The 11,792-nt window shown below is 36.5% G+C and overlaps 1 protein-coding gene across 2 annotated transcripts in view; it reads right to left on the reverse strand.

Annotated features, from left to right (window-relative positions):
- The window catches only part of RASA2 (RAS p21 protein activator 2), a 119,906-nt gene that overhangs the window by 63,544 nt on the left and 44,570 nt on the right, over positions 1–11,792 (reverse strand). For both annotated transcript variants that reach the window (XM_007446965.1, XM_007446964.1), the window contains exon 5: positions 4,401–4,477. In XM_007446965.1, the coding sequence (XP_007447027.1) occupies positions 4,401–4,477 (77 nt within the window). The remainder of the gene's footprint in view (positions 1–4,400; positions 4,478–11,792) is intronic.

Genomic DNA, 11,792 nt, shown 5'->3' on the forward strand with positions numbered 1-11,792 from the left:
ATGCCGAGTGGGAAGGTAAGACTTTCACCGCTTTCTAGGGGTAACTAACTCCTCCCAACCAGGGCGTCAGTGGAGGCCACGCGAAGCAGCAGTAAGGTACTCCTCTCTATCCCCCCAAAGTGGTAACAGGAAGGAATGAAGGGGAGCGTGAACCATGACTTTCGTTCAGCAGTCACAAGGAGCACTTCTCACTCTTCCCCCAGGGTTATCAGGAGCGGTTGAGTCAGGAACCTGGACTTCTACCTCCACCTGACAGTAATGAAACTGGGACTCCTCTTCCCTGACCAGCAGAGGGTCAGAGGAGCCTGGCTAAAAGAGAAGATTTAAACAAGACCTAGAGTCTCATTATATAATACCCAAAATGTCCAGGACAGAACTGAAAACCATTCAACATGTGAAAAACCAGACAATCTCCAACTTAAATGAGAAAACACAAACTGGCAGATGACAAGGCTGAGATAACATGGATGTTGGACTTATCTGACAAAAAGGTGAAAGCAGCCACCATAAAAATGATTCAATGAGCAATTATGAACATGTTTGAAATAAATGAAAAAATAGAAAGTTTCCGCAAAAAAATAGTCTCACCAACGAAATAAAAATATAAAGAAGAACCAAATGGAAATTTTAGGACTTAAAAATACAATAACCAACATAAAAATAATTCAATAGTTGAGTTTAACAGTAGAATGGAGAGGACAGAGGAAAAAACCAGTGAGCTTTTAAAGACAGAACAACAGAAATAACCCAATATGAACAACGGAGGGAAAATAGACCAGAAAAAAAAGGGCAGAGCCTCAGGGATGTGTGGGACAATAACAGATCTAACATTCATGCCACTGGAGTCTCAAAAGGAGAGGAGAGAAAGCTGGCAGGGCTGATAAATTTAACAAGAAATAATGGCTAAAAGTTTCCCAATATGGCAAAAGACATAAGCATATAGATTCAAGCTGAGCCAAAATCAAACATGATAAACCCAAACAAATCTATAGTCAAACTAAAACTTAGAAAACTAAAGACAAAGAAAAAAATCCTGAAAGCATCCAGAGAGAAACATAGGAAAACCTGCATAGGAAAAACACTTTGAATGATAGTGGATTTCTCATCAAAAATCATGGAGGCTTGAGCTTCCCTGGTGGCGCAGTGGTTGAGAGTCCGCCTGCCGATGCAGGGGACACGGGTTCGTGCTCCGGTCCGGGAAGATCCCACATGCTGCGGAGTGGCTAGGCCCGTGAGCCATGGCCGCTGAGCCTGCGCGTCCAGAGCCTGTGCTCCGCAACGGGAGAGGCCACAACAGTGAGAGGTCCGCGTACCGCCAAAAAAAAAAAAAAAAAAATCAGGGGGGCCAGGGAAAGGGGGAATTTTTTCAGTTGCGGGAAAAAAAAAAAAAAAAAAAGAACTATCAACCAAGAATTCTATATCCAGTGAAAAATATCCTTCAGGAATCAAGAAAAAAATCAAGACATTTTCAGATGAAGAAAAACTAAAAGAATGTGTCACCAGTAGGCCTATCCTAAAAAAAAATGGTAAGAGGAAATTCTCTAAACATAAAGACAGTGATAAAAGAAGGGATCCTGAAATGACAGGAAGGAAAGAATATGGAAAGAGCAAAAATATGAATAAATACAATAGACCTAGAATTCTCTTCTTTTCTAAATTGTGTTAATAACTGAAAGAAAAATTATAACACTTTGATGTGGTTTTCACTGTTGCACAGGAAATACGTAATACAATTATATTACAAACGGTGGAGGATTAAAAGGTAAGGTTTCTACATTTTATTCTAACCGCTAAAATGTCAACACCAGTAGACTATAAGTTACACATGTACAATGTAACACCTAAAGCAACCACTAAAAAAAGTATACAAAGAGATACACTATAGATTAAAAAAACACTATAGATAAGTCAAAATGTAATTCTAAACAATGTTCAAGTAACTCACAGGAAGAAGAAAATAGAGGGGACAGAAAACAAAAAATAAAATGGCGGATTTAAGCCTAACATACCCATAATTATATTATAAGTAAATGTATAAATTCACTAAATAAAAGACAGAAATTGGCAAAATAGATTTTAAAAAGTGACGCAAGTATATTCAATCTTTAAGAAACTTGTGCACAACTGGCTGGATCTGAGTGGAAAAAGCCAATCTCAAAAAGTCACAAACTATTAAGAGTCCATTTACATAAGATTTTTGAAATGACAGAATTTTAGATACGGAGACAGATTAGAGGTTGCAAAAGATTAGGGGTGGGGGTGGGGGAAGGAGTGGGTGTGACTATAAAGGGGTAGCATGAGGGAAATATTTACAGTGATAAAATAGTTTTGTATCTTGATTGTGGTGGTGGTGGTTACACAAATCTACACATATGGTAAAATGATACCCTGTCACTATACAATGTCAATTTTCTGGTTTTTATACTGTATTTATAGTTATGTAAGATGTAACCACTGAAGGAAACTAAGTGAAGAGTACAGGACCTCTCTGCACTTTGCAATTTCTTGCAAATCTATGATTATCTCAAAATTAAAAAAAAAAAAAAAAAATCAAACTGCCAGAGTTCAAATCCAGGCTCTACTCTCCCGGTACGAACCTGGGCTTATTTAACCAATCTGTGCATCGTTTTGTCATCTGTAAAACGAGGACAACAGTATCTACCAAGTTATGGCAAGAAACAAAGAAAATAATACCTAAAAAAGGACGAACTCCTGATACATAATGTGGATGAATCTCAAAAGCATGCTAAGTAAAAGACACAAGAGACTATATATTATATAGATCGGTTCATATGACATTTTGGAAAAGACAAAAACTATAAGGAGAGAAATCAGATCATGGTTGCCTAGAGCTGGATATAAAGAGAGGGGACTGAACACATCTCTGAGTAATGCCTGTTGGTATAGTTCTGACTTTTGAAGTCATCCTGATATTCTACATATTCAGTAAAATAAAAGTAAACCAACAAGGATGGGGGAAAACAACATTAAACTAAATGCAAACCAAATCAATCCAATTAACTGTATTTCAAATGTACAACATAACTGAACTGAGCAGGGCAGAGAGTAATCCAAATACTTTCACTATATGCTCTCAGTCTAGGGGGAAAAACTGTGAACAAATCCTGTTTTTAGTAGGTAAATCCAAACTGAGGAACATGTGAAAAAACTGGCCTGTATTCTTCAAAAATCTCACCACCATGAAAGACAGGTTGAGGAGATTAGAGACATGACAACTGAATGTAATACATACTCTTGAACTGTATCCTTTCTTGAAGAGAAAAAAAGTATCTTAAAGGACATTATTGGAACAGTTGACAAAAGTGAAATATTGTAACTGTAGATTAAAGTATTGAAATATAAAAACTACAGATTATACTTTTATTGTAACAATGTTAAATTTCCTGAATTTGATAACTGTACTAAAGTATACTTAAATATTATATTTAAGAGAATATCCCTTTTCTTAGGAAATACACACGGATATATTAAGGATCATAATATGTGCAACCTTCTTTAAAAGAGTTCAGAAAAAATTAGCTGAGTAATATTATATATAGTATTTTATGTATATATATATAAGCACATAAATATCAATATGTATATTTACATAGAGAGAGAATACCTCAAAGGATCTGGGGTGTTCATAATTAGGAGAATAAATTACAGTCTGGAGCAGCAGTAGGAGGGTAATATTGACCCTCCTCCCTGGCTCTAAGGTATATGGGTATATGCTGGAATACACAGCCTCAGACGGAGAAGGCAGTAGAGGAAACAGTACTTCAGGGGATATTCACGTATCAGTTAAGACAGAGAGAAAACATTCGGAAGGCAGGGATATCCCATTGTTTGTTGACAACACAGAGGAAGGGTTTGGGTGAGAGGGAAAAGGTGGAGGACTGGGCTGAAACAGATTTCCAGAACAGTTAGAAGATCAGAATCGGGGTGATAAAAATACATTGAGAGAAAAGAGGAAAAAAGGAATTCAAAGTAGGTGAGAATCAATACTGGTGATCTCAAGGTATACATTTAGTTTTAGCCCCAAGGTCCCTAATGCTCTGCTGTGTTATATCTAGAGTTTCTAGAGGCCCTCTACTGGGAAGCTTTTCCAACTCGTTGCTGCTAGGTGGTTAGACACGTTTATCTGTGATCCTATATCTATCATGTAACACACATTAAATAAATACTGGTTGAATGAATTAATGACTCATCATATGTAATCTGAGTAGACTAGATGTGAGAAAATAAAGTGGAAAACAAATTAATAAAGGAATGGCATAGCAGAGTTCATTTCTGAAAAAAGTTTCTAAAGTATTTAAAATAAGGAGTTGACTTAAAATTCAAAGAATACAAAATGGAGAATTATATCTAGTTGACTTTGGTAAAAGAAATATGCTTACTGTACAACAAGCTGCTGGCACACAGTTCCATTTTCTGTTATCAGTTCATTCAGTTTTAATTCAAGGTGAACTTTACCCTATAATGAAAAAAAAATTACAAACTCAGAAGTCTATTTTACAGATAAAATATTAATTAAAGGTATGTACTTTTTCAAATGGTAGCCATAATATTTAGTTATTCACTAACTAAATAGTAGTGATCCTTAGCACATGGCTTTGTCTCCATTAAGTACTTGTTAAATGACTAATAACCAACAGTGTAGATCGAAATCTGAAAAATAAGCAGTCAAATGCTTATATCACACGTGGTATTAAATTTAAGAATCTTATGCCCAGTTCAACAAATATCTATCTCAATTATCATGAATCAAAAAGAAAGATCAAACTTACGTTTTAGGAAATTTTGAATTTAGCAAATTACAAGATGTAGAATGCTTTTTCCAGAGAAGATAATAAGTATAGAGACAGTATCATTAAAAGACAGAGAAATCATACAATTCTAAAACAATAAAACTAAGTTAAAGCTAGTAAGATTCAATATGCCACACTTACTTTTCTCAAATAATTAAGATTCATGGAATATGTACTACATTTTAGGAGGCACTGTGGGAGTGGGTAGGAATCCAAAGAAGTATAAAACAAAGTCACTGCTTATGAGAACTCGCAATCTAGTTGGGCAGACAATAAATAAAAGATAACAATATATGGCCAAGAGCACTGATGAAAAAATGGGATACTGAAAATGAAAATAAAGGACTTTCTTAAACAGCCATTAATAAATGGATTTTTTAAAAATTCAGTAGTATAAGTTTAAAGCAAACTATCAACTTCTCAAGAAACAAAGGCTTAGGAACAATATAATCTAGAGCTTGATATTTCTACCCTGCCACTGGTGATGAGCAATTCTAAACCGGCTATGAGCAATTCTGAACTGGTTAAGAGTCAGTGTTGGATTACCTCCACCCAGCTGACAAGACAAACTGCCACATTGGCAACTGGAGATTTCAGGGGTGTGATATCCAGGGACTACTGATATAAGTTATTTCATCAGAGATAGGAAAGTTTATTACCTAGTCACTGTTCCTCTTTGGAACAACCCCTTTCAGACATACACAGAAATCTAACCTGAATCAGCCTATGTTTTTTTGTGTTTTTTTTTGGCGGTACGCGGGCCTCTTACTGTTGTGGCCTCTCCCGTTGCGCAGCACAGGCTCTGGACGCGCAGGCTCAGCGGCCATGGCTCACGGGCTCAGCCGCTCCACGGCATGTGGGATCTTCCCGGACTGGGGCATGAACCCGTGTCCCCTGCACTGTGCCACCAAGGAAGCCCAATCAGCCTATTTTTAATGGGCATATTTTATGCAAGAGTGAGTCTGAGGTCCACTAAGTACAAATCTCAGGGTCAGACAGATGAGCAATAAACACTGATGGATCTCAACACAAAAGTCTGCATGAGAAAGCTAAGCTCTAAAAAACAAAGGCAACAGCTGTCATAAAATTAGCAGCTAGGTGGAACTGGAACTATATCTAGCCAACCTTCCACTAAAATTCTAGACACAAATATTTATAAAACCATACATAATTTATAAAATAGGTCTTTCATTAGTCCAGCATTTAATATTCACAACCCCTACTATTCAAGAGTGACCTCAAGAAGGTTCATGATATGTAGTAATTTATAGTATTACTCAACCAGAATTTTGAATCATATTTGCTGTCACACCAGCATCTGTGTCACTTGACAAATGAGTGAGCCTAGCCAACTGCACCAACATTTACATCTCAAAGCAGCTGTACCATTTTAAAATGTATGTATTTTATGGTAGAAACCGTATACTAACAAGGCACTCCCAACTGTTTCTCAGGAAATGTCTAGGATCTAATCTATTTTTAAAACAATACAAACTTAATATAGAGTAGGAAAAAAGTATAATAATTCCATTCACAACTAAACATCACAGCACTGTATCAACTCACGACTAGAAATCAGAAGATATTTAATGGGGTTCTACCAGGAATCATTATCAGAGTCAGAGCCTACCTAATATGTTCATTACTCCCGCTGGCTGTTAAACAGAACATTCCTTTGGCATTAGTCAACAATAACGTAATTACGTATTAACCTGGTCAAGAAAAGAGTGGGGAGAGAACAAGCAGACACAAGACACATACTATAAGAGTGGAACACTAAAATTAAAAAGCATTATGAGTTAAATTAAGGGAATTATAATCTCTAAACTATAAAACACTACCTCATTATATACTTTAACATGGAAATATATACATGATACTTAGTAGAAGGAACAAGTCACAAAAGAGGGTGTATAATACAATATTAATTTATAAAAATACCAAAGCATTGATAGAACTTATCTTTGGTTGGTAGGATTTCAAACTGTTTTCTTTTTGTTCATCTAGATTTTGTAAGTTTCTACTACCATTGTGTTTTGCTTTCTAATAAAGAAAAATGAGCAAGAAGTTTTAAAAATTATTTGAAGCTACTTCTTAGTGTTAGAAACCCAAATTTGAAAACATTTAAGAAAAATTTAGTATTCCTTACTACGTTCACATGACAGTTCAGTTTTACTTGCATTTGTCACCATTTTATAGATTCAGATTGTAGCAAAACTAGTTTATTTGTGGGGTAGGGAGGAGAGTTCAGCAAAACACCTATTTTCCCTTGAAGCCAGGGAGAGTGGCTGAGCATAGCCACAAGATACAGTTCTGGCCAATGAGATATAAACAGAAGTTGCCGGTAGAGCATCCAAAGCAGCTTATTGAAAAGGACTCCCTAACTTCAGCAGTGGCTTGAGAGGCTGGAAAGCTTACTCAAAACTCTCCACAATCTCACGCTGGGCATGATAAAAATGGGAGCCCAGGGCCCACCAAGATAGAGTGGCTCTCATAAACACCCAGGCTTTCTGTTGGAACCTTTGAAGGCCTATGCTTGAGTACGAAGGGTGAACAACATAGACCAGCCTTTACAAAGAGTAAAACCTAGCCTGGAATCAGCCAAATCCCTAACTGGATTAAAGCGATCGGTCTCCAGCCTAACCACATGCCAAAAGCTAAAGTAAATCTTTCCTGGAGGAAGAAAAAAATATCATCCAGAGTTTCAAGTTATCTCTAAAATAGCTCATATTTCAATGTCCAGCATTCCATCAAAAATTACAAAGCATGCCCTAAGACCACGCACCAACCCACCCCCCGCAAACACAAAAACCAAAAAATCAAAAACTGACAAAGAGCAGATTCACAGGAGACACAGATGTTGGAGTTAACGGACAGATTTTTCTTTTTTTGAAATAGAAAACAAAATGAAAAACTCAGCAAATACCTGTAAAGTATAAAATATGTCAAATGAAAAGTTTAGAATTAAACAATAAAATAACCAAAATGAACATGTATTTTAACAGATTAGCCACGCTGAAAAGAGGATTGGTGAAATAGGAGATAGGTTAGTCAGAGAGGGAGAGAGTATAAGAGACATATGAGACATAGTAAAATGGTCTATTATTCATGTAACTGAAGTCCCAGAAGAGAGGAGAAAGAACGAACAGGGGGGGGAAAAAAAAGCTGAAGAGACAATTGCCTGGAATTTTCCTAAACTGAAGAAAGACATCAAGGCACAGTTATCAAGAGCCCCTAGGAACACCCAAGTAGGATAAAAAGAAAAATCACACGTAGGTGCAGCATAGTAAAACTGATGAAAACAAAATATAAAGAGAAAATCCTAAGGTAACTAAAAGAAAACAGGAACATTACTTACAAAGAGGTAACTGTAAGATGCTGACAAGGAATTATATTTGGTGATAAACATGCAATGTGATTTGGTCCACAACAGCTTTCTTATTATCCAACCTCCTAGGGGAGGTTCAGTGACAAAATAGTGACAAAATTTAAAAATAAATCAAATACTTAAAGGGTATTATTCTATATATATTTCATGCCACTAATTATATTAGGTTGATATAAGCAATTATATCACATTAATTTGTATTAGGCAGCATATTTAGGAACTTATTACTGTCTGAAGGTTTATATTCTAACTATTTCAGTTACTGCTACAAAAATTTCACATAGAAAAATCTGTGATTATTTTAATTTTATAGTAATGTATAGTCTTGGTACCATTTAGAAGATATTATGTGAGCTTCTGCATACAATTTGGGAAATTCAAATGAATATAGTTATTTGGACAAAACACAATGCACGCACTTAAAAACTTCCTGAGTCTAAACATTTTTTTGTTTTATCAACATTAATAAATTAATTTAAACGACCATTAAATTAAATTTTAACAACCATTCCACAGAACTCAAGTATATTTCAACTGATGAAAATTTTTCTTCATATGCAGGAAACTTCTAGATTTCTGATGGATGCTTTTATATACAGTAATTAATTCTATAAATCATTTTGGACACGACTGCCTATCTCATGAAAAAATAAAGGTTTTACTTAACACCTTCTGGTTATGGATGGATTTGTTTTCTCTTTAAAGAAGTATTTATTATGATCTAGAATGACTCATTCCTTTATTATTTCATGTTTATAAATTTACAAATGAAGTTTTTAAGATACCTTTATACTCATTATGTCTTAACTGAGCATGTAAAAAAAACCCTTGATTTATGCATTATTAGCTATAATCTTTGGATTTTTAAAAAATGCTTGCTTGTTTTAAACAAGGGCAGAGGCCATATTACCACCCCACACACACCAAAAAAAAACACAACCTATAAAACAATCAATAACTTATGGCAGGATCCAGAAATTCAAGATAAGCCTGTTGGTAAAAAGACTTATTAACTAAGTAATTACATCAAAAGGATGTGATTGATATTGCATCTGGATTCACTGCTTGTACAAGTTGTGTGAGACAAACACCCTTAATTAATGAGAGCACCAACTTCTCCATATGACAGATTTGGTTTAATCAGTCTTATATAAAGGCATACTTTTTATCACAGTACCTAAAAAATAAAGAAGGGAAAAATACTTAAAGTAATTGTGAGTTCCAGGACCAAACAGCTAAAAGCATGGCTGCAGATGACCTAAGCCAAAAGAAGATTTATAGGAAGGGGCACCGATACAACTCATATTAACTTCGTTTATGTGGCAAAGAATACAGAGAAAGAACACCAAGTGAAATAGGATGATAACCAGGACCACAAACTTAAGGAAGAAAATGCTTTGAAAAAGAGGGAGCAGTCAACAGTATCAAAAGTTGCTGAAAGACCAAGTAAGAGGAGGACTAAAAAAGTCCACTAGACTTAACACAGTGTCATGCGTAACATTAGTGAGAGCTGTCTACACTCTCCCTCCAGCCCACTGTGGGGTTTGAAGGCAGATTAGAGTGGGTTGAGAAAAGAATAGTTCAAGCCACAGGGGAATGCTGCAAAACAAAACAAAAAGAAAAGGAAAAAAAAGGTGTAGCAAAACACACTCATGAAATATTATTAATATTGCCTTGAATGTTTGAAAAGAAAACTGAAAAAAACTAACATTAACAGCAATAATAAAGCATCTGGGAAACAATTCGAGGTAAGAGGTTAGTGTTCTTGGCAATTTTTGAACTGTTTTGGTATAAAACCCATCTTACTACTCTGGAATCCTTTCATCTGAGGGCTAAATTACGTTTCTACATGTTACTTCCCCAGAACTTTAGAACTGAAGGGAATCCTATATACTGAAGTTCTCATGTCACAGTTGAAGATCCTCAGACAACAATAATTTAGCAACTCTTTTGGGTACAAATGCCAGTTAGAGCTAGGAAACCAAACATCTCCTCTGAAGTAGAGATACCAATCATTTCCTCTACCTAAATCCCTTTCTTAGGGGACAACGCCCCAAAACTTTAATCCCCAGTCATATCAAATTAGACTGCAGTGGGCATCTGACCCAAGTCTGCCAAATTTTCTCTCTAAATTGTGGCAGAGAACTGAGTCAGACCTTAAGAAGGTGAGGGGGCCGTATGCTCAAGTAGGCTCAAAGATGGATGTGGCATTTTTTAGCTGTCAACAAGAAATCAGAGTGGATTTATAGAGAGAAGCAGAAGGGAGAGACATGTTAGTCTCATAAGACATAAGAAAAGAACACCATGGAATCTCATCATAAAACAACGTTTCTTTTCTTTCCCCTTCATTTTGCAAAGTGAATAGTTATTAAAATTAGAGCAGGGGCTTCCCTGGTGGCAGAGTGGCTGGGAATCTGCCTGTCAATGCAGGGGACACGGGTTCGGGCCCTGGTCTGGGAAGATCCCACATGCCTCGGAGCTGCTGGGCCCGTGCGCCACAACTACTGAGCCTGCGCTCTAGAGCCCGCGAGCCACAACTACTGAGTCCGTGTGCCACAACTACTGAAGCCCACGCGCCTAGAACCTGTGCTCTGCAATGAGAGGCCCCCGCAATGAGAGGCGTGCACATTGCAGTGAGGAGTGGCCCCCACTCGCCACAACCAGAGAGGAGTCTGCGCACAGCAACGAGAACCCAACACAGCCAAAAAAAAAATTAGAGTGAAAAATAGAGAGAAAACATTAACTATTCACTTTACAAAATAAAAGGGAAAGAAGAAAAAGACTATTTAAACAGTGAGCACTTATACTCAAGGAGCACAATGAGCACATGAGTAGAGAGAAAGGAATCAGTGGATCTCAATCCTGTGTGCCTCCTGCAGTACCTACTGCTGTGTTGAGAAGTCTACACTTTAAAGATACAGTATGTATTTTTCATTCACCGTGGTGCTAAATGCAAGCCAGCTATTTTATGTGGTGGCCAACCAAAAACAAACAAACCACCCATTATTTTAGTTTACTTTATGAGAAATTAAAGTCTTTTCAAAAATAATTCTATGCGAACTGTATCTAGTCTATTATAGTAAGAAACCTGATCTCCACTTAGGATGCAGCTCCTACGTAAATGCCTGACAACTTTCTAGCTCTCACTGGCCATACTGAAATTCTTGTAATTATACTCCAAGGAGCTTCCCAGGAACTTTCTAATGCCCCTCCCTTGTTCTTTGAGCTAATTTGGGTAAGCTTCTGTGCCTTACACTCAGATTTTCCTAAGTGATTCTCTTAATAATCTACGTTGAAGCCTTTTTATGACCAACAGTACAGAATAGTGAAAGGTAGTAAAGCACCATGGTTAGGAGTTTTAGAATCAGACATGCTCTTTATGGGAATGATGGTTCCATCACTTAATAGTTTTGTGACTTTGCAGATGTCATTTAACCTCTATGAATCCATTTTCCACATCTACAAAATAGAGGTAATGCCACCTACACCTCATAATGCTAATCTGAAGATTAAGTGAGATAAAATATATTAAGTCCTTAGTACTGTGCTAGATATATGCTGTTCTAATTACTAATAGTTATTAAATTCCTGCT

This window comes from Lipotes vexillifer, unplaced genomic scaffold, assembly GCF_000442215.2.
Source record: "Lipotes vexillifer unplaced genomic scaffold, Lipotes_vexillifer_v1.1 scaffold40, whole genome shotgun sequence".
Lineage (NCBI taxonomy): Eukaryota > Metazoa > Chordata > Mammalia > Artiodactyla > Lipotidae > Lipotes > Lipotes vexillifer.